Genomic DNA, 24,604 nt, shown 5'->3' on the forward strand with positions numbered 1-24,604 from the left:
GTGGGACCTGATTGTTTTTTCCAACAATTGTCCAACCCAGAAATAATTACTATAAAAGTACAGATTTGGGAGTGGAATACAGATAGATCTATTATTTATTTTTATGTGGAGATAAAAAAAAACATTGTATAATATATAATATACCATGACCTTTGATCACAGCTTGTTTTTTTCCATTATCATAACTTCATATTTACCACGAGAATGCTTATCTTGAGCTCACAAGAAAAGCTGTGATCATGAAAACTGTACAGAAAGATCTAGATCCCATGGTGTTTGTAGACTTTTGTACTTGTGTAAACTCTAACTTAAGCAGGGTTTGTGTGAGCAGAACCACATGATCTTTCTGAAGCTACAGATTTATGTGATGGAGGTTAAAGATAGAGCAGCCTGCTTTAGCTCAGATTCCAGGTTACTAAAACGAGGCACGGCATGGTGGGAAGAAAAATTGTACTCTATGCAGTTAAGATTTAAAAAAGGGTTAAATATGAGATCATATAGAACCAAAGAAAAATTTTGATAACTGAGCCCATATACAATATTTGATGTACCGTATTTTTCACACTAAGGCGCACTTAAAATCCCAAAAACCGCCAGTGCACCTTATAGTATCACTATATCATATAATGGAATATATATGCTATATCAAAAAAGTTAAGTGTTCTTTAAGCTTCACTAGGTAGGATTGAGATTTTATGCTCGTGGGCTCCCCCTACAGTTGCAGAGTGTAATAAATGTTTCATTAGAACTAAAGGTCGGAAAGCAGGTCGCAGTTCTCGCAGCGCTGCAGTGAGTTTCAATCAAATCATTCATCCAAATCATTATACTCGGGATCTTATCACTTTCATGGCCACAGGTGTATAAAAATCAAGCACCTAAACATGCACACTGCTTCTACAAACATTTATGAAAGAATGGGTCTCGCTCTCTCTCTCAGGAGTTCAGTGAACTCCAGCATAGTACCGTGATAGGATGCACTACCTACTAAATATTCCAGTCAACTGTCAGTGATAACAAAGCAGATCAAGGAGGATGCATTGTAATGCCAGGTGTGAACAGGGCACTGGTTTTTAAATGTTTTAAATGCCTGTTTTACTATGTACAGACAATCAAAAACCAACCAAACCAATCTCAACAAAACCAGGTTAAGACAAAAATTTCCAATTTGGGCTGGCAGTCCCAAACCTTACAGACTGAGTGCCTGAAGTGTATGACTTGCATTCTTTATATTGCTTTAATACTGAATAGCTCTTATGCTTTATATAATTATATTTTGAGATGTCAATGCTCATGCTTTATCATTTGCACTGATATATTACGTTGTCTATAAAAGTACTGAATGTACTATGTATTATTTATTCACAATAAAATTTGTAAATGGAAATTAGATATTTCCTAATGGATATGTGGCTGCTATACATAGCTTTCTGTATGTGTGAAACAGTTAATGTTTTTCCAATGTATGTTTTATTGCAGCAATGATTTCAACCTGTATTGATTTTTACTGTAGTGAACAAGGCAATATTAATTAATCAAGTGAGTTAAAGTATACCTCACTCATGATTAACATGATAGTCTGAAGAAATGAACATTTCCTTTAATAGAACCCCATTTTCTTTTTTTTTTTAACAATTACCGATTCTAGAAGGGCAGTGTCACTCATCATTAAAATGAAACTTTATCTACAGCTCCCTCTCCAGGTAAAAAAATGAGTATACACCATCAGTTAAAACATACACAACTTAGCCAGTAAAAGCAAGTTTGTGCACTTCAAATGCTCCTTTGGAATAATCTAGATGAACAAGCAACACAAGGAAACTTCAGTTGTATAAAAAAACGTTTAATTTTCAAACCAATAAACAACCACGATTAACAAGAAATTAAAAAAAGGACTTCCCCCAGACCACAATAAAATAAACAAGGAATACGTCTGTCTCAACGGAGAGAGGAGCCTATGGGAAGGTGAAGAGAGGGTGTGAGCAGGTACCAAAATAAAAATACGCAGGGCTCTCTTCCGCTGTCTTTCACACACAAAAAAGCCAAATGGACCACGATTTCTGCTGGATGACTGGAACGATTCATCTTGACTGCTCAACTGCAGAAGAAAGAGCAGAAGGATGGTGTTAGAATTATATAAATTTCACAATGAAAATTAGTTAAGAGTGCAATTGCATGCATAAAAAAATAAAAATCAATCAATCAATCAATCAATCAATCAATTACTTCATAATCGGATTACAGCAGTTATCGGATTATTTAAGGACTCATGTAAACAGCGTACTTCAAACAAATAAATTGCTTAAGAAATAGAGTCAGCTGGCTTGAGCTTAGTAACTATATGTAAAATCAGATTGTAGTACCAGAAATAAACAAGCAGCATTTATTAACCTTTATTATCTATATTTAAAAAAAAGTTGCAGCATAAGGTTTGTACATTATATGGTTACTTAACATATTTAGTTATTTTATTGTATGGTTTCAAAGCAAAAAATCTGATTACTGTCCAAAATGTAAATTACAGAGTTTTTCCTTTATATAATTACTCAAGTTCAAAATGTTCTGCAGTAATCCAATTATGAAGTGCCAATGATGAAATCTGATACATTTACAGGAGGAAAAAATATAAAATATAGTATTTTATAAAAATAAGTATAAAATGTAGTAAGTAAAAATAAGTATAAAATAAATATAGTATAAAAATGTCTGGGCCCTTACTGTAAGAAGAAATGTCGATTTCGTCTGGCAGTTCGGCCACGTTGACCTCAAATCGGTCCTGGACGTCGTTCAGGGTCTTGGCATCCGTCTCGTCAGATACAAAGGTGACTGCTAAACCCTTGGTCCCAAATCGTCCAGCACGAGCCACCTAGGAGCACAAAAGGACCAATTAAAGCATGCTGCAGAGTATTAATCACTAGATTGTGAAGAAAGTAAAGGCCATTTTATACTTCTACATCTACTTAATGTGTAGGCTATGGTGTAGGTTCAACAAAGAAGCATAACTTGGCCTTTGGGGTGAAAATCATCAGTGTGAGATATAAATTACATTAACAGTTCCAGGTGTAAAAAGTTTGCAATTTGTTAAGGTATTTAGCACATGCCCTCATTCAAAGCGACTTCTAACAGTGCCTTAATGTTTACTTTAAATATCTATAGCATCCAGAGCACACTTTGATCATAATTTCTCAGTCACGGCCTATTGGCAGAGCAAATATTAATTTCTAAAGGAAGCTGAAATTCTTGTAAAAATGACACCATTTGCAATCCTTTGTAAAATAGTTTTATATTTAAATGATTGTTTTAAGTCCCTAAATTAAAACCATCTATATTTTTATATATTAGTATCTACTGATACATTATGTAAACATATGTTCCACAACTTCATGTAATTTGTAAGGTTACCAATTGTAGTTAAGTACTTAAATATTTACCCTATGTAGATACGTGTCGGAGTCCTCTGGCATGTCGTAGTTGAAGACGATGTTAACACGCTCGATATCCATCCCCCTGCCAAACAGGTTTGTCGCCACAAGGATTCTCCTCTGGAAATCCTTAAACTGCTGATAACGTGACAACCTGTTTTTGAAAAGAGTTTTTTCTCCATCAAGAATAACTCATCCTTAAAATATACCAAGCCACACAACATACTACAAACTACATACGACAACAGTAGCAGAAACAACAAGTGGACCAGATACTCATAAACGACCACTTTCCAAAATCTGAAACCATATTTCCTACCTCTCCTCCTGGGCCATGCCTCTGTGAATGGCAATTGCTGGGAAGTTCTGCTCCACCAGAAGCTGAGACAGAGCGACGCAGCGCGGTACTGACTTCACAAAGATCACCACCTGAACAGAAACATTAAATTGTCAAAAAAAATCAAATAATCCACATTACTTTCATTTAAAGATGCACCGAAATGAAGTCCTTTTTTTAAAACTATAATTTAAATTAAACTATTTGGTACAAATGTATTAAATAAAATGATAAAAATCAATCAGCAACCAACCTGGTTGAACTCAAGTACATCAAGCAGGTCAAACAGTTTGCGGTTCTTCTCGCTGTCCTTCAGTTTGCAGTAGTACTGCTGTAGACCGTGTAAAGTAAGCTTTGTCTCGTCGTCCACAAATACCTCCATTGGCTGGAGAGACAGAAAGAGAGGCATTTAAGCACACTACAACTGTTAAGACATTTTAGCTCCATTTATTGAATTTAAACCAATGACTGCACAAAAGATGGACTTTGTGATTCTATTCCCATACGTTCTGTAGATACAAAGTCAAGAAGGCTTGTCATATTGAATTTGCAACCGGAAGCGAAGACCCACTCCCTGCTCTCCCAGATCAAGTGTCTCAAACTCCCTTTATTGGGAAATGTGGCTGACTAGCAAGTATTTAGTTTACACTGGCAATTTTACAGTAAAACACTTAACTGTTGATTGCATTAACAGACAAATTACACCACATGATCAACAATAGTATGATTAAATAGCCAGTGGCTCAACAGTTCAACTACACGTCATCAACTCTATGTAATGCAGATGGTCTGTTTAAGTCAAGGGTGCCAATCCCTTAATGCACCAATACTAGAACAGGATAAGCTGCTGGAATTACACACTGGAGAAGGAATGACTGTTTATAGGGTACAAATCATACTGATGACATTTTAAGAGACATTCCACTGTCCTTGCTTATCTGCAGTCATTTACAAAACAGACATTAAAAAGGAAAATTACATGTGAACTATTTTATGACTTACATCTTGCATGAATTTGCGACAGACAGGCCGGATCTCTTTGCTGAGTGTGGCGCTGAACATCATGACCTGTTTCTCGTGAGGCGTGAGCCGGAAGATGTCTTGCACATCTCGTCTCATATCTGAAATAAATTTGAGCAACATTACAATCAGTTTCAATTTTAAACTTCCCCAAGAGGCAGGAGATTAAGCCTGACCACTAGAACAGACATTAGATTATCAGATCACAGGAATACACCCCATCTACTCACCTAGCTGCTCCAACATCTTGTCACACTCATCCAGGATGAAGTGCTTGATGTTTTTGAGGTTGAGGGTCTTGCTGCGGATGAGTGCGAGGATGCGGCCTGGTGTGCCAACAACAATGTGTGGGCAGCTCTTTTTGAGCACCTCTTCATTATTCTTAATGGGCAGGCCACCGAAGAACACTGAGCACTTCACAGTGGGCATGTACTTGGAGAAACGCTCGTACTCTTTGCTGATCTGGAAGGCCAGCTCACGTGTGTGACACATTACCAGCACAGACACCTGAGGAGGGTAATGAGACAGCTCATGAATAAGAACAATTTTTAATAATAATAATAATAATAATAATAATAATACAATAAAAAGATAGTGTTTCAAACTACTTTATTTCAAAAAGATTTCAGCATTTATTTATTCAGCACTATAATTCCACTCATTCTGAAACTGAACACACCCTCGGCCAGATTACAATTCTGGGGCAGTGGCCAAACTTGGCAAAAAAAAAAGTTGGCAAAAGATGATATGCTTTAAAAACGATCTAAAATTATGTCAAACCACACTAGGTTTTACACATTACAGAATAGTACTATGTTGATTTTGTGTGTGTAAAAATACAGTATTGTTTTGAAGAAAACAGTGATTTGTTTATTGCAGAATAATATTCTTGTGACAGCCGCAATAAATGAACTAATAAGAGAGTAAATAATACATTTAGCGGACAACTCTACATTTGAATATGGCCACAAGCATCAATTGACGGAGCCTCCTAAATGTAGGTTTTAGCACAAAAAAAAAAATCTGTGAGTGAAGCTGCCTAGGTCAAACTGCAAAGTTGTATGTCTTCTGAGAATAGGCTTTATGGTTCAGAAATTATGGATCAAAATGTATAATGCTTTGCTATAGTGCCCCCATCAGGCCATTTAATGTAATTTTTGGTGGTTGAGTCATTTTCCCACCACTGTACCTGGTGGCCAAGTTTGATGCTTCTAGCCCTTACGGTCTTTGCTCCACAACACCTTTCATTTAAGAAAAATAATAGTAAAAGCCCTAGAATTACAATTGTTCTGACAAATATATTAACAGTGATTAATGATAGCAGAAACATGTGTTTTATCTGACAGATAATTGTTTAAAACATAGCAATACACGAGCCTCAGACAGATTTTTACTTTTAAACAATATTACTGAATATTAGCATCTGATGATTAACAGATGTAAAGGACTGGATCCCATTTTGCAGCATCCCTAATTAGCATGTGCATATCTTGCAGCTAAAACTACTTTTCAACAAAAGTGAATTCAGCAATGTGTCAAAACAGAACATACAATTCAGACAAAACAAGGAAACCCCTGCAGCATTTTCATTATCATAGGTTTTCAAAGACAGGAATGATCACATATTAGTAGATTAGAGGATTACTATACACTGAAACTGCTTTCACAAAACAAAGCATTTAAATAGTGACTCAAACCAGTTCATCAGGGAGTGTGAACTGCATACAAAACATTTCACTGGACCAACAGGTCTGAGGGTTATATGCAGCTACAACCTACACTATATTAACATTCTTCTTCTTATGATGATAATAATAATAATAATAATAATTATTATAATAATCTATTGTAATGCGGCTGTTACTGTAAGTGCATGCTAATACTTGCGTGTTTATATCTAAGAAGCAGCAGGTACAAATCATTCCACTCACCTGTCCGTCCACAGGCTCAAGCTGCTGTAGTGTGGCGAGCACAAACACTGCCGTCTTCCCCATACCAGATTTGGCCTGGCATAAGATGTCCATGCCCAGAATGGCTTGTGGAATGCACTCATGTTGGACTAAAAAAAGAAACAAAACAAAAAAATCAGATCAATACAAATCTCCCTCCAGTGCTGTGTGTATTCTAGTTTAGCAGTATGCTGTAATGACATGGCTACAATTCAAAAAAGCCAAACTGAATAAGTTACAGAAAAAAAAACAATGATAAGACTGTGGTGTAATATGACAAATAAATATGAATGTCTAAAAACAGAGAACTAGCCATCTGATTGTAATTAATTAAGTTGTTGCAATGCAGTCTCCAAATGCAAAAAGTAAAAACACTTTACATCTACTAGTGCAGAACTACTAGGATGGCACATTTGAACCTAAGTCAAGAAGTTTAATAAATTGATTCTTTGATTCATACTCTTCATATAAATTAGATTTTTTTAGATAACAACTAAGTTATTTAATGGAAATGCAAATATTTTAAAATATTGTAGTTTAAGTGCATTTGATTACACAAAACACTTATACAAAAATTATCGAAATTTGGCATATTTCGATAAATATTACTCGAGATGTAACTCTCAAGGCAATGGGCAAAACACAGATGCTTTGTGTGATCACTGCGACACTGCTGGTTTCTGTGTTTAAAATAAAGCTTTTAAACAAAGAAAACCATTGTAAGAGTGAACTTAAGAGAGTGATTTAAATGCCTTTGAAATGTAAGTTGTTAGTTAGCCTTTCATTAAAATATTACCTCAGTGTAGTAAAAGCTAAGGGCTATAAGTGTGGCTGGGGCCATTATCCCAAACATTAACGCCTTTAATAAGGACTGCTGAACCTAGAGATGGCCGAACATAACGTTCCCCCAGGAAGATACTAAAACCGCACCTATTCGCCAACACAGACCCAATGGTTTTTATTTTTGGAACTAAAAAGCTTTGTAATAGGTAAATGTTAGCAACAACAACACATTGCTTACAATAAGTATCTAAACAAGACCATCATGTTCATCCTTCCCCAAAGACTACTACCTCACAGGAAGAGAAACTGATAAAAACACCACAACACAGAACTGTATGTCTGATATATCTTTTCCTATCAATATCAAGGGTTAGAGAAGTGGCCTTGAGATAGGATGGGTACTGATTTGATTCACAACTGAGGTGCCCTTGAGCAAAGCACAAAACATTCACGGCTCCGCGACCCTGAACTAGCTTTGTCTTGCTCTAGGGAGGTGTGTGCTGTTTGCCCATAGTCGAGTGTGTGTGAACATGCGTGTGTTCACTGCTGTAGACGGGTTAATTGTGGAGGCTAAATTCTGTTGCACTGCTGTGCAAAGACCACTAAAAATATCTTCATCCTTATTCCGACTACCATCGTCATTTTTTGATTAAAATGAAATTACGTAAATTGCAACAGAATAAGTTATAAAGCTAATTATTATTACACACACACACTAATGCTAAATTACAATTCAACATAGTCCTGCACTACATAGAATTCTAAATGTAATTCTCATTTAAAGAAATATTTATCTTTACAAAAGGATTAATTGCTCCCTCAACAATAGCAGAAACCCAAATAAAGAAGACCATGGCCTTAAAAAAATGTACCGCAAGATATTGTTTATTCAGTAACAAAAACTATGCAGCTTCTGACCTTCAGACGGATGCTCAAAGCCACAGTCGACGATGGCACGGAGCAGTTCGGGTTTGAGCAAGAAGTCTCGGAAACCAGAGCTGTGGATGGAGACATAGGAGCCTTTCACTTCCTTCTTTACCGCCGGGACTGCGCTCTCCGGGGCTCCCTGTGGCTCCTCATCCTCCTCGTAGTCCAACAGCTCGTTGTCAACATCGTTCTCGGCCATACTTGCTCTGAAAGGGAAAAACAGACGCACAAAATGAGTTATCATATATTGTCAGTTACCAGGAATGCAAATACCAGTTGAACCAAAGCCTTTCAATGAGAATAAGAACATCTACCTTAACTCAAGCAACTCATTAACATGTGTTGCTTCCCAAAACATTTCTGAGGGAGGTCAAGTAAAGTCAATATATACACACACATATATATATATATATATATATATATATATATATATATATATATATATATATATATATATATATATATATATATATATATTTTTTTTTTTATTATTATTATTTTTTTTTTAACTAAAATTCATCATTAACCTAATATAAAAAAGTAAACTTAGCTGCTCCTACTATAAGGAAACTAAATATGGTCCGTACCCATAAAGTTGTACAACAAAAATTTTCTATCTATAAAATCAATGATATTCTTGATCGCAGTTGTATTTTGCTATTTTATTGTATTTAAATAATTATTTGCTAGTAGTTCACATACACTAAAAAAGCAGCACTTTAGTTTTGAGGTAGATTTTAGCTGTTACGTTATTATTTTATACATCAGAGTTACTGTTACTGCGTTCCATTATTTTTAGACTAGTTAAGTTACTGCTTACAAAAAACGTTTTTTTTTTGTTTGTTTCTACTGAAATGTATGAACCTATAAAACATTTAAATTCATACTAAATTCTAACCTACCTGTAAATAACACACATCACACACTATTGTAATCATGTACATATTGAAATTCTTCATATAAATTTAACATCAATTTAAAATTCATATTTAATCAGTTTATTACTCTTCGTGTGTTATACTTGGCGAGGGGCGAATAAATATTTAATTCCTTACTGTGCGGATGCCAATATACCAATACACTCTTTGAATCTTAAATCTAAATAAAACTTCAATATTTATTTTGTTGCAGTAAAATATTTTGAAATCAATTGTAATATAAATGGTCATATCGCCAGGGATGTTGTTAGTATTCGCAAAGCACACTAAAATATCGTGCTTATTTTAGAGCCATATTAACCACCACTTGTTTATGTATTATGGGTATATACACAAATAAATGTATTATTACACATATGCTTTACTGAAACTTTATATTGACTATTGACTTCATACTCTAATTATACAAGTTACTATGATGGATAAATAGAGCTTATCTACAACTAGACTTCTCTAGATTTGAGGGCGCCCATTCATACTTATAGTAGGTCAACTAACGCGAGTTACTTAACAGCACATTTAGAAGTTGTGCTAAATCATTTGAACCCTTATAAAGGAAATCATGTAATATTTTTTCTTTAGACAGAAGCTGAAAGCGCTCATTTATCCACGAGAAGCATGAAAACGCCGTGCTCCAACAGTAATACTGAAACTCTAGCTACCAGCTATTTTCCACAGACAGACAATGAACGAGTGGAGCAGCCTCGCCATTCAAACTTTGGTAGCTAGCTAACGCTATCTAACCTAGCGTTAGCTGGTTAGCACACCATTTATCCAGCTAAGCTCCACTTAAATTGACTTAACGTTATGTGTTTCAGAGATATGTACATTGTTTTATAAAGAGCACGGGTAGAAGGTTAAATCGCATTTAACGTGGTTAAGCAACACAAACAGCCACAAATACAACAAACCCCAATAGACAGCTGGCTAGTAATCTGAACAACGCTAGAGCTAGCCTAGCTTAGCTTAGCTTTGCTAACTAGTTAACTAACCGCGCTAACTAACAAATAACTTGCTGCTAAAAGAAAATACAAAAGGAGACAAACGCACATACATTACCACACGTCCCCACTTAAACACCGTCTTAAATATTAGTAAATATCATTTTAAACTGATGTTTTACCTCCCGCTTCTGTTCTCGGAATCAGGCTCACTGTTCTGCGCTCAGCGTGTCCAGGCCTCAAACCGCCTGATATTTCCCGGACGTTCGAAGCCTACAATGCACTCAAACTCTATTGGGCAAATTCAACGCCAATCAAAGCAGCACTCGACTGTGATTCGCCAGTTCAAATGACAATCGATTAGAGGGCGGGCACGGAGGTTCGAACCCGCCCACTTTACCCGCTCGCTTGCTCACGCGCTGTCCGAGAGATGTCGCCATACACAAGCTGGTACCGCTTCTCATAATTAACACTGCAGTATTTAAGATTTATAGAAAAATAGAAAGATATTCCAAATTGGTATACACGCACAGTACTAGTCAAAGGGGTGCACACACCTTCTCATTCAGTGTTCTTTCTTTCTTTCTTTTTTTGCACTCAGCTAAGCTGACCTCCCCTCCAATCAACACAGTACTGAAACATACACAGTACTAAATCAAAAACTCACATGCACTCACACACCCCATACCTGCACTACTGCTTATATTTGCACTATTTTACACACTTTAATTCCCTTCTATGACTGTAACATTTAAATAACTGTTTACACTTGAACTGTCATTTCCTCTTTAATCCCCCCCATCACTATTGCACTATTGTCTTTTGACAAAATAGACCTATAACTACTCGATTTGTCTTGACTTGACCTGACTTGTATGCACTCATTCACTTTACCAGCCATAAGCTTCTATACCTCTATATTTGCAATAATGTTTTAATGCTTTTTATACTAGTACTGTCATTCCTTCTTCAATCCCCCATCATACCTAACTGGTACACTCTCCATCATGTACATTGCACTATGATCTCGTGTCTCTTGTCTGACATGTGTCTCTCATTCTTTTATCACTTGTATTTTTATTTTGCTGTACCTGCTGTAACATTCAGGGACAGTAACGTAATTTCAATTCTCTGTATGTCCTGTACATATGCAGTATCAACAAAAAAAAACCTACTTGACTTGACTACATTGTAGATTCATATTAAAATATCAAAACAATTAAGGGACACATATGGAATTATGTAGTAAACAATAAAAAAAGTTTGTCCTCCCCCTGTATTAAACATGAATTAATAGAAACTAAAAAACATTTAAAATAATCTAAAATATAAAATCTAAATAAAAAATGGACTGATGGATATGATGATTTTAAACTATTCCAGCTTTAATGATAATTTAATTGTCTTAACTTGTCACAACAGGACATTATTTCATAATTATGTTTTAATGAGCCAATAAAACTGGTTCTGAATCTGGATCTAAAATTATATCACATATAGACTTGGTATTACCGAGCATATTCACACATTATTTTGCATTATTATTTAATTAAACCATCATTAATTTATGTGAGCACCTGTCCACTTTAACCTCTCTAAACTCTAAAACAGGGGACTGGAGAACTGAACTGTCAGTCTGAGTGAGGCTCTGATTCCTCCTCTCCTATTGGCTAAGGCTCCAGTCAATCAACGGGGTGCCTGTTGCAACATTTTCTAAAATATGAAGATATATAATGCACAGATTGTGTTAAATACATAGATTAACTGTGACAAACACAGAATGGATAGGAGCAACAAAGAAACAAAAACAAATAATTAATAGCAAATAACATACAGTAACAAAATAAAATAAAAGCATTCATAAAAACACAATAAATAAAAATTAACATACATAGACGTCACAGTTTGAATGAAGACACTTTTAAACATAAAAGCAGGTTTTGTTTAATGACAACCACAATATATAATATATAAACTTTTCTAGTTTTTATAATCTAAAATTCAAGAAGATTTTTTTTTATTCAAATTTTCTCAAATTTTGTAACAAATGTAGGTTGGGTCAGTATAATGATTATTCATTTAATTTTTTGGCCGTTTTAGGCTCAATGCAAAAATAGAATATTGGTTGTAAAAACGTATTATTTCATATTTTTAATGTAGTGCAGTGGACAAGAAATACGTTTTTTCATATTTTTTTTTCAATTTTAGTTTTTTCATCTCTGCACCTCACAATCGTAAAATAGGAGTCTTTTATTTATGATTTTTGTATTTTGCAAGTTGGTTCATACAATCAATTTTTTTTTTCTTGAAATTCTGTTTGCGTAAAGGCTGATATGAATTATTGAAAAATTGGATTAAATCTCATTTCTTCTTCATTTTGAATTTAGTTTGATACAGTCAGAAAATTAAACTGCTAAATGTTACACTGACCTAGGTTGGATATTAGCAACAGATTTTAGTTGCAAAAATGGAAAAATCAGAATTTTTCCAGACATTATGATTGTGAGGGGAGGAAATGCAAAATTGGAAAATTTGAAAAATGGGTTAAATCCTATTTATTCACATTTATTTACTGTACTATACTGAATGGGAAAAATAAATAATGATTTTAGACTCAAACGGTCAGTAAATTGAACTAATAAACCTTACACTGACCGGGGTGGTCCCGGTGGGCGGGACATAGGCGGGACTTGGGCGGCGCCCATGAAGAGGCATCCTTGGAGGAAGCTGGGCGCTTTGACAGCTCGCGTTTTCACCTGTTCTTTATAGCCACGACGCTCCGGAACGGAGAATATGGATTTTATGGATCGTTTTATGTCGTTAAATATGTTTGGTTTCATGTAAGGAGGGTTTTTTTTGGTGTTGCTGGTCCGTTGTCACGCTAATGGCGCGAGCCACGCGTCCTTTTCTTCAGGTGGGTAGGCTCATTTTCGTTATTTATAACGTTAAAGGCGGGCTTATTTACTGTAATATTATATTTATTAGACAGAGATTGTAGCTAGTTGAATGGCTGGCTGTTTTGGGTGCTTTAAAATGCAGCTGTCGGCTAGAAAATGTGGCCTCTGTTCACATTCCTGCGCATCCACGCTCAGCATTTGCAGGGGGAGCGCTTGGCTTGGAAATAGCGTAAAAAATTACGCTAAGAAATCTAGGTATCTAAGCTAGTTAGCTAACATTACTAGCTAGTTAGTTAGCTTAGCTAGGTTAGCCATTGCTCTTTACAAGCTATAAAATGTTCTCCACCGTAAAGAAAAAATAGACGAGGCGTAGCTACACACCATACATAGCTGGCTAATATATTCGGCCTAATTTTCATAACGTTACAGAAGCGTAACATAACGAATTGGTCGTATTTTAACGTTGAAAATGACCTAACTAGCTAGCGTTAGCTGGTTCTGCGCGCGCCCCCTTAGCAACCACCAACGGTTGACCAGCTAACTAACCAAGCTAACCTAGGTAATGTTAGATTAGCTAGCGTTATCTAACTGGATATAACGTATCCATCAGCGGTTTTGTAAATGAGACACAGGCTATATACTAGCGTTTGGCTATAAAACAGGCTTATACACATTTATCATGTGATTAAGGACTAAAACTAGCTTTTTGTAATGTGATTCAAACCAGCTTTCCACCTTTTTCTTTCAAAAAACAGCTAACGTTACTATACAACTAAAATACACTTAGCTGTCCCTCGCAGGTTATCCCTGTTTTCTGCTCACTGTCTGTTCGTTAGCTAACTAGCTTATGTTGATGTAACGTTACAGCAATGGTTGCTGTGCTCTGTTTCATCTGCAGTCTACATCTTTTCCTTGGAGGATGAGACAGAGAGAGAGAGAGAAAGAGAAAGAGGGAGAGAATGAGCTGTCTTCTGTTTTTTTTTGCTGACCACCCTTTACTCCATATTTAGCTAACCCTCCTATTATCTCATACATCTTTCAATGCTTCTATCATTTTTGCTCTTCATATTTAATTAACGCTATTCAGACAACCAATCAAACTGAAAATAACTTGATAATATGTCATAGTAATATTCAGTTTCGTGTACACATTTTAAACAAGCCAGTGTTTTTGGGGTCAATCAATGATACCATGAAAGACAAGGCAAAGGCAAATATATTAAACATAGTCTCAGTGTGTTATCACTGTTTTCTCCTCACTGTCTCTGTTTAAATACAACAAGAGCAATCAGGGCTGTATGAATGTCACTTGATCAATCCACTTAAATGTATTGTTTAGATCAGATTTGGCTATATTGATATTTCACATTCATACAGGTAAGTAATTTGTATATGTCTGTAATGTGAGTAAATTGCTGTTTTCCTGTGATGCCAGTTTAACTGTTGTGCAGGAAAACAAAAAATTAATATATACATAAAAATCTACTTATTTACATTTGAGATAATTAGAAATTAAGTCACTCCAGCCTGGTAATCTCAAAGTGGCCAAAGAAAGAGAGATGGTATTTTACTCTGTTCTGTCTGACCAATTTGAAGAGACTCTGTGCCATGGGCTAAAGTGCTTCTTCTCTCTCCTCCCTCCATATTTAAGTCTCATTTTGGCTCCCAGTTAAATGGATTAATTATCCAGCTCCTCTGCTTGTGATTAGACTGACAGACAATCTAATCGCTCGCTTTGCTTCTGGGGAGGCCTGCCTTGTTTTGAGCCGACAGTGCTGAATGAAAAGGATGAAAAGGCTGCGATTAAGTTTTCTGTCTGCCAGCAGCTGATAAACTAAATTCCATCATGTGCTCCTGGGAGCCCAGTGTCTGTCTGTTCAGGTGAGGAAAATCCCAACACGCTTGCCCAAGCAGGCCTTTCCTGTGTGTTGCATGGATGAAGGTCCATAAAGCGTATTGTTGAATAAAGACTGTTTCTGGATTAGTCTATGGTGACCATGGTTTATGAAAGTGAGGGGGAATAAAGACCTAGATTACCTATATGTCTAAAAATTTGATTAGATGTGGAACCTATGTTAGGTGACCAAAATTCAGTGTCTAGACAATGTCTATTCCAATGTTAGTTTGGTGTAAAAAAAAAAAAAAAGTGATGACAGTTGACATTGACATTTTGATGGTTTTAGTTTTTAATTGATGTAATCCAATCCCTTTGTTTTCCTGACATCACTTCAACATCATACTGGTTTAAAATACATCAGTACAATGTGAAATTTACAATGTGGAATTCTAATGTTCTAATGTTAGATATAGGTATGTTTTGGGTTTAGTCATTGACAAAATTAAATGTCTGTCTAATGTGGCACTTAAAGTGACAATTCAGTGTTGGTTTTCCAAATATGTGATGTTTCCTAAATGTTGTATCTGTACAACATTGTGTTTTGACATCAGCAAAATATCCTTTTCCATCCAAATAAAACATTTGTCTTGCGACAGAGTCTGGCAGATATATGACATCAACACCAACACCCTTTTCTAATATCACTTTATACATTCAAGATTGTCAGACATACAGCAGTGTTTTTCTCACTTCCCTTAACATTTTGAGTAATACAGATACAGAGTGGGCACCATAACAAGAAAATTGTATTGTGATTGTCAGACTTCTTGCCCAGGTTTGCTGTGGTGTGTTTGAAAAGGAATTAAATCCAATCTTCTACAAGAAAGGCAGCATTGTTATCCATTATTCACAAACAACCCACATCGGTTACTGAGAAATGCAAAATCATATACAGTCACAATACAGTTAGGGCTTGAGGTCAAGGTTAAGGCCAAGAAGCATGGGGCTAGGCAGGTTGATCTTAATTGGGGTAAAGCTTGGCAGGTTGAGGTTAGGATTTGCAGATTTAGGTTTGGCAAGTTGAAGGTTAAAGGGTTAAAAGGCTCAAATAAACTAGGTTTGGAAAATCTAGCCTAGACAGTCTTACAGGTTACTTGGGTTGATGCAAGGAAGATCAAGGTTAGAAAGGTCAAAAGCTATGTTTTAGTTTAGGCAAGACAGCCAAGGCTGAAAAGGTTAAGGTTATGTGGGTTGAGGACAGAAAGGATGAGGTTAGCTAATTTTGAGGTTAGGCAGGTTGAGGACAGGAAAGTTGAGCTTGGGTATAATGGGGCAAGAACAGTTGTAAACAAGCAAATTGAATTTAGTTGATTTGGGGCTAGACATGTTAAAGACTGTAAAGCTGATGCTAGCCAGGTTAAGTTTATTTAGGGTTGCAGGTTTGTTTGGTTGAGACTAAGATAGTTGAGACTTGGCAGTTTAATTCTAGGAAGGACGAGGTTTTGCAGGTTGAGGCAAAAAGTTGAGACCAGAGAAATTGAAGCTAAGAAAGTTGAGGTCAGAAGGATGGAGGCTAGGAAGGGTGAGGCTTTGGCAGATTGAGGCAGGAAAGTTGAGACTAGGAAGGTTGAACTTATGATGGTTGAGACCAATTAGGTTATGGCCAGGAAGGTTGAGGTTAGGAAAATCAAGGCAAGTATTTATGACAGAATTGAATTTTTACCAAAAAAAAAAAAATATATATATATACCTCTATTATGACACTATGCTGAAATTCAGTTCTAGTCTTAAATGTCTTCACCAGGACTAATGCTGCAACTAATCATTATTTTGGTACAGCGATTATTTGTTCCATGCCCTCCAGCTCTGCTTTCTGTGGGTACAGCTCCTGTTCCTAGTTTTCTCCATTACTTAACTCACGTTGTTGATCATGCTGACTAATCATTGCAGCCCTAACCAGTCCCCACACAGAGACACAATTGTGGTAAGATGGTAAATCCTCTGTGGAACTGTAAATAGTAGAATAAACACTTGTATGACCAGCATGCAGCATTGGGTCACGTGTATTAGACATTGGAGCCAGCTTCTGTCACTGATACAATTCTGAAGGATTCACTATGGAAAAGGAGGGTCGTATGTGTCTGTTACATCTCACTTTGTTATGTTCGTTTACATGGCTGTCCCATTCTGTTGTCCCTCGGCCTTGTGATGACTAGTTATAACTTCCCCTTTAGCGAGGGTGCATAGTGTCTCTTTCTTTTCCTGTGTATGTGTGATCCACACCAGTGCTCTGTAACACTCTCTGCTGATTTCTGCCTCTGGCTAATTCACCATTCCCACAGTGAGACAGCACAAGCACTGAATGGCAATGCTGGCAAACGATGGCAAATTATAGCAATGCCCCACTATGTTTCTTTCATTGTTTCTCACCAAAACCTGTTTGAAAACCTTGAAGTTGAAAATCTGATAATAACTGTACTGTAATTTAAATCAAGGCATGTTTTGGAAAATCAGTTTTATGGTATGCCATAGAATGAAAATGCATGGTTGTCAAATCGTGAATGTTTGCTTGTTATCAGTATTGATGAAAAAAGTCAAGTGAATTAAGAATTCATGCACATATCCTTCCACCTCATTTACCTAATCTTAGCAAAGCTACACTCGTCTACACAGTCAGCAATTGTCAGTAGTTAATCCAAGCCGTGCTTCAAGCCAGGTTTATAGTTAGAAATATATACCAATATAACACCATGGTGAGACAAATATAATGAGATTTCACGCTATGAATGTATATTTAGTACACTTTAGTACACTAGTTAATTTACCAATTACACAGATACCTGCCAGTTGTAAGAATTATTTCATACAGTCATCCCAAATCCTGTTAATTTCTATTTGTGGCTCTGTATCTGTATTGCTGCAGTGCTTTTCCTGTCCAGCCACTGCAAAGTACTTACTTGTGTTTTCCACTTTCCATCCAAAGTCTGGCTGCTACTATTTTTGGCATTTTTACTGAGCTCAGTCACATTGTAACATACCACAGCTGTGTTCCTAGTAAGGGCAGATGTCTTGGTTTTGTTTTTTTTAAGGGTCTTGGGAGAGTTTCATTTTAATGTTTATGTTCGTGTGTTTTAATTAAGTGTTTTTGTTCCCTTTGTCACACTCTGGCAATTGGAGATTTTTTAAACTCAAAATCATCCAGAAAAAACTATGAAAACTAGAGTTTCTTTAGGGCTGTTTGTGAGAGAAGATATTTAAGCCCTCTATATGTTACTTAAGGTTACTCTGTCCTGCATTTTACCTCTGTGCTGGCAGAAACAGTTCATTCAAAAGAAACCCTTCATTTAACCATTTGGGTTAAAGTGAACTGTAGGGGTCTATAAATGGCTACATTTGTATTCAAATATTCCTTGACATCCACAATAAACAATTAATTTAAAGCCAGATTGAGAGCAGAAAAATCCACAGTAGATCTTGCTGGCAAAGAAACAAATGCTAAGGCTCAGTTAATTCAGTTAACATTACTATCCTAGTCCTGTACAGCTTGTATCTTTCAGCTGGAAAACATTTTATTTCACCTAATGCCACCACTGCTGAAGAAACCTACAGGAAACAGTGTAAATATTTTATGCTTTGCAATTCATGATATTTTTACACACGTGTATTCCCTTATTAACTGTGTATAATAGGATAGTGAAACAAGTTGACCTTGAGTGCTGAGTAAGCCTAACAGCAGTGGCAGCTGACTAGTATAGGCACACCTGTCTTTTCCAGATGAATGGGTGATGTGTCATTCCTCCAGACGTATCATGTTGCTCTGCAGTGACTCACTCATCCATGTGTGATTATGTGTGGGAAGGGCAGGTCCATCATTTAAGACGCAGGGTGGAGAAAGGCTTGCCTGGAGTTGGATCTCTTTTGAGAGATTACATGTACTTCTTTATGACCCATAACGCCTGTGAAATTCCATAGCAGGCTGAGAAGTGTGCTGGATCTGGATCTGGGGCTATTGTGTGATGTCTAGGAGTGGCTTTGTGTTTTGTACAGAAGTTGACACACATTTGAGCTGATGTAGGCCTACTGCATTACACAAGCTGTTTTTCAAAGGATGTGTGTATGTGTCTGTGTTTGTGTTGTCTGTGTGCTCAGAGCTGAAATGTTTAAGGCCTAGTTTATGACGGATGGCTGGAATATACCGCAGGCCATGGTAACCAAAAATCTTTAGACATAATATCGCAATAAACACTTTTAGTGTTTAGTAAATACATAACCGTAGACAATTTATATGCAGTGGAACAGTGACTATTGCAGTGTTTTCTCTAATGCTAGGATTTTGTTAAGCAGCGGCAGCAGGCATACAATTTGCAGTGAGAGCCGACAAACAGCAGGTTTAAATTTATTTTTACACTCTGCTCACGTACATTAAATTAAAGGTTCACCATAACTTCTCACTAGTGGTGTCAGTTAATTAATCTAAATGAGTTGGATAAATCACAACAGTGTTTTGTAATTAATTGTGATTATTGGCACATGTTCTTCTTAAGACTAAATAGGTATGTAAATTGGTATGTAAAAGTAAAACATTTTTATTTACATAAAAAAACTTCCAGCCCTGTCTGACTGTACAGAAATCTCACTGAAAATTCATTTTCATACTGTCTCTGAGCCAGGAAAACTGTCCTTTTAAGCTGCCGTTTCTATTGTTAGCTCTGTGGTTCCCCTGTGTTTTAAATAAACAGATGATGCACTGATCTCAGACCAGTTCTGCAGTTTTCAGCTACTTAATCAACTAGGATCTGATTCAATGAGTCACTGTGATGCAGTGCAAGGGTTCTGTATACATTTTCTTAACAGTGCATTTAACAGTATTTTGTCGGCTTCACATTTTTGCATGTAACGATTTATTAAAATCGTTACAGTGCTTTTGAGGATTGATACAGAGTCATAAAACATAAAGCTGTGATACTTTGATATATTGATAGTTTCTTACACCCGTAATGGCTTAATCTAGACAGGTCATCCTATTTATTCAGGTGATGTACCTGGTCCCTGACTACCTCTGAATATAGTTTGGGAAATGGTGGTTTAAGCACAATGAATCCTCGGTGTGTTTACACCTGGCCTTTCATTAACTTCAGTGAAATATGAACTGTATAAATGGTCTCATTGAGCCCTTTTTAAGCTAAATTTAGCTACAGCTGAATGAGTCAGTAAACTCCCTGTCCTGAAGCTTCATGTATTGTGTGAGTTATGGAAGGAAGTATGTGGAGAAGGACGTTTGTTAAACCACAGAGTTTTGTTCATCATTCAGATTTATTTTTAATGCTGAGCAGCTAAGTAAATATCAAATTATGGATTTATTGTTGTCAGTTTAACAGAATTTCACAACTAATATTCTTTACTTCAGGTTTACCATATTAATTCGATTAGCATCACCATGTGAAGTAATGGAGCAGTAACTGTAGTGAGAAAAAGAGGGGGGGATATTTGACACCATGTATCAATATGACACAATCAGATTTGATATATCATTATATTGTCTCACCCCAAGTTTTAACTAGGGGTGGGCAATATGGCTGTAAAATAATATGACAATATATCAGGGTCTTTTTGCAATAGCTGCGATGTTTTGCTATTAAGCAAAAACAGAGAAAAATATTGGGACAATTTACTACTGCAAGAATATACGACTGCAACAAAATAAATCAAATTAAATTATTATTTTGAATAAATAAAAAAGTTTCATACAATTAGTAGAAACAAAAGAAATGTGAAATCTGTCTATTTTGTAAACAGTTAGCAAGACTCTAAAGTTAGTAAAGTTAGACAATAGCTAAAATGCTTTATTGAAGGCCACTAAGTGTATAATAATAAATGCATGTATTTATTATCATTTATTGCAGTATTTAAATGCAATATTTGACTAACTGATGTTTTCACTGGAATGTACTGAATGTTGTGATTTGCTTACCTGAATGAGTCATTGGACACACAGCTTAAACCACACAGCAGAAGGCTCTTGTTGCAAGGCTCTTTAGCGTATGGTATTTTTTTTGCAGATCTGCAGTATTAGTATTGTAAAGGTTTTTATTGCAGTACTAGTACTAAATGTTACTTATAAGTGTGTATGCCTTCTTTGCATACAAAACCTACTGCATCAACAGGACTGTTCCGTGATCATCCTTTCTTCAAGACTATCATTGATGTATTGGTAATTATTAAATTATGTGCTGTTTAGTGCACTTAACCCTGTACACATAAAACACAGCCTGTTAAAACACACTTCTTGATTCAATGGGCTTTTGCTGGTGTGCTTAATGCAGCCCATTTAGTGGTGCAGGCCTTCAGATCTGCTGGGCCTTCATTGAAGCTGTTATGGATTAATGTAGTCAGTGAGGGTTGGATTATGTCCAGGCAGGACAGTGTGGCAATTAACCGCTAATTTGTGTGGATGTGTGTGTGTGAGAGAGAGTGCAATGTTTGTCAACAAGGTTGTGTACATTAATACACAGCACACAGGAAGTGCTTTCTGTTCGGGGTTGTAGGCAGATATAAATAGTAAATCGCTTCTAATTCGCTTGCCAACAATAAACACATTTGCTTCCCTTGAAAAACACTCCTGCGTTCACTCAGAGTGTGCTGGAAAATCATGACCAGTGTAAACAGCTTTTTATATAATTGTTTATTCATATGAATACAGTCTATAGTCACAGTGTGCATGATGAGTCTGAGGTTTAGAAGATGCTGCACTATCAGAGACAGTGGTGAATCACTCACAAAATGAGGTCATTCATACTGAAATGCATGATGTCATCAAACGTCATTAATGGATGCAGCACATTTAAGTGTCCTTGGAAGTCACAACTAAAGCAGCTGACTCATTTGGCATTAAGGCACAGCTAACAAAAAAAATGTAAAGTATTGCGAATGGAATAGAAATTCCTGGAGCAAATAAACACTAACCTCCAGCCTTAAGCTGTGGATGAACTATGTTCTTTGGAATAATGTTTTTGGTGCTTCATCCAGTACTCATCCAGTGCTCATCCTGCATTCAGCATCTTAGCAACTGACAACTTCTGTTGTAAAAAGCGCTATATAAATAAAATTGACTCCTTTCCTGGACAGTACAGACAGTTACTGCAAAAAAACCAGGATAAACTCTTTTTATTATTCTGTTTTATATAACCTTTGCTTTCAGAAGAAACAGTGATAGATAGAATATATCCCAATATTTTTGTCTATTTTATTTTCCTAAAATTTTATTAGATTTTTTTTGTCTTGCTAATAGTATCCCAGTATATTGAATCACAATGTATTAAATTCAAACAAATATTCTGTTACCTAGTAACACTCAACCAACCTTGCAGTACAACGTAACCATACCATAGCAACTGCTTCTAAACACCCTAACAACATTATACCAACGCTTGTGATATGTTGAGCTATTGTTTTACATCCAAAACGAATAATGATAAAAGCTACTCATGGCCATTCCATGCTAGCGTTAGCTATTTATCTGTTTATTTCCAGTCTTCACTGGCTTTGCTTGACACCAGTGAGTGCACATAATACAATTTATGTTATCTGCTAAATTAAGCAATATATTACTGGTAATATCTGTAAAGTTGTAACTCCAACTGTAGTGTATGTATTTTTGTTCCAGTGGGCTTCTTTCGGTATTCCAGACTTGGCTTAGGCTAATGCAGCTTGCAGTGTGTAAAGCTAGCTAGTTAACTGCAGGCAAAGTTTTATAAAATCCACATGAGCTGGTTTATAATGTTGCTTGCCATGGTAGAAGTTATTGAACTTGTCTTGCACTCACTCGCGTAGGTTCAAAATAGCAACCTGAGTGAGCTTGGCATCTGTGGAGGGGCGGCGGGTGAGACAACTCCCTCTAGTGTTTTGAAATTGGACTGCTATAGCCATTTCACACGCTTGCTCTCATTTCCTACTAATTGCCTTTTTTAAATTACCTATATTCTCCCTATTGTTTGGATTGGTGATTTAGTTATATCTTTCAAATGTCATATAACAGTAAACAGTAAAGTAAAATAAGAAAAAATAAACAGAAAGGGGTCTAGATCTTTAATTTTAAGTAGAAAAGGTTAAATGAGATGAGATGTGATTGACAACATGTTGTAAGCTGCAAAACTGCATTTGTACTGCCGAGCTGCATGAGCCAAAGAGAGAGAGAGAGAGAGATGTGATGCGACCAGGCATATATACACAATGCCATTATTGTGACTAGAAACTGAGGTACACTTTGACTCACATGCACACTCTCTGTGCCATCTCCTGACGCCCGAGGCTCCCACCCTCACAACAGCTTTCCTCAGACATTCTCTCTTATTCCTGTATCCCCCATTTTCTTTCTCAGTGTTTATTTATTTATCTTAGTACCTACAAAAAGAGAAATCAGCAATCTTTTGCATTCAAGTCATATTATCTTCATCTTGTATCGTTTACTAGATGGCCGTTAGACAGCTTTGAATGCTTCTAGAACGAGGAACCACTTGGGAAAACAGATTTTCAACCAGCTGTTCACAGAGATGATGAAAAAGAGCGTCAGAAATGATTTGCATTCATGGGGAATTACTCATAACTCATGACTCATAACAGCATGCCGGGAACACTAGACCACTACTGACACAAGGTCAGCTGAAATTCTGTTCTCATAACAGAAACATTCATTTAAAATAAGAAAACGAGTATTATTATCATTATTATTATTATTATTATTATTATTATTATTATTATTATTATTATTATTATTATTATTATTATTATAATTATTATTATTATTATTGTGGTTGTTTTTGTTATTGTTATTGTCTGTAAGTATGCTACAAAGACCAGATGTAAAAGCTCAGTCTGTTTAGTTGAGTCACTGAATGTTATATCTTGCGGACATGGTTGCTGTTGTGTTTGGATGACATTCAAAAGTGTAGTGTTGGACTGACCTTAAAAATCTGGCACAGACTGCTTTTTACCATCTGCAGCAAAGTTTCAGGTAGGCCTGCCATGATTAAAAGACGGTTGTAGAGAGAATTGAAGCTGAAAATTATTTGCAGTATAAATAACACTGATTAAGTATTAAATCAGCTTTTTCTGCTCTCAAATCTATTAGAACATTTTCACTGGATGGTTATTCCACAAAAGCTGCCTCTTATCCTTCTTATCCTCAATTTCAGAAGCAACAGTGAATGAACACGTGTCCCAATACTTTTTACAGTTTTCTTTAAATTTGATTTAAAAACATTGATTTGTTAGTATAATTATTATCCATGTACTGTGATATGTTTTGTATCATCAGTTTCTTTCTTATAAAGAAAACTAGCAAAAAAATCATAAGACTTAACTGTTCTGTTGGCAGAAATTTTCAACAGGGACGAGACAAGCTTTGTGTTTGCATTTGCACATCTTTGTCAGCAATGGATGCAACTTAAAGTATCTAAGTTCATCAAAAGGAATTTCCACAGACAATTTTTGAACATGTAAGGATGATTTCCTAGACAGAGAGTAAGCCTAGTCCTTCTTTCATTGGAGAGTTTCTTTG

At 36.1% G+C, this 24,604-nt stretch overlaps 2 protein-coding genes across 3 annotated transcripts in view; one reads left to right on the forward strand and one right to left on the reverse strand.

The window, feature by feature from the left end:
* Positions 1-1,824: 1,824 nt before the first annotated feature.
* Positions 1,825-10,605, reverse strand: ddx39aa (DEAD (Asp-Glu-Ala-Asp) box polypeptide 39Aa). Its single transcript, XM_022674691.2, has 10 exons — positions 10,497-10,605; positions 8,427-8,641; positions 6,708-6,835; positions 5,007-5,283; positions 4,759-4,877; positions 4,010-4,141; positions 3,739-3,848; positions 3,429-3,573; positions 2,716-2,863; positions 1,825-2,095 (listed from the first exon to the last, which is right to left on the reverse strand). The coding sequence occupies exons 2-10, from the start codon at positions 8,632-8,634 to the stop codon at positions 2,079-2,081; spliced, it is 1,284 nt and encodes a 427-aa protein (XP_022530412.2). The 5' UTR covers positions 8,635-8,641; positions 10,497-10,605; the 3' UTR covers positions 1,825-2,078.
* Positions 10,606-12,998: 2,393 nt separating this feature from the next.
* evi5l (ecotropic viral integration site 5 like) overlaps positions 12,999-24,604 on the forward strand; it is a 47,540-nt gene continuing 35,934 nt past the window's right edge. For both annotated transcript variants that reach the window (XM_007253128.4, XM_007253129.4), the window contains exon 1: positions 12,999-13,228. The gene's annotated coding sequence lies outside the window, so the exon portion shown is untranslated. The remainder of the gene's footprint in view (positions 13,229-24,604) is intronic.

Source organism: Astyanax mexicanus, chromosome 21, assembly GCF_023375975.1.
Source record: "Astyanax mexicanus isolate ESR-SI-001 chromosome 21, AstMex3_surface, whole genome shotgun sequence".
Taxonomy (NCBI): domain Eukaryota; kingdom Metazoa; phylum Chordata; class Actinopteri; order Characiformes; family Acestrorhamphidae; genus Astyanax; species Astyanax mexicanus.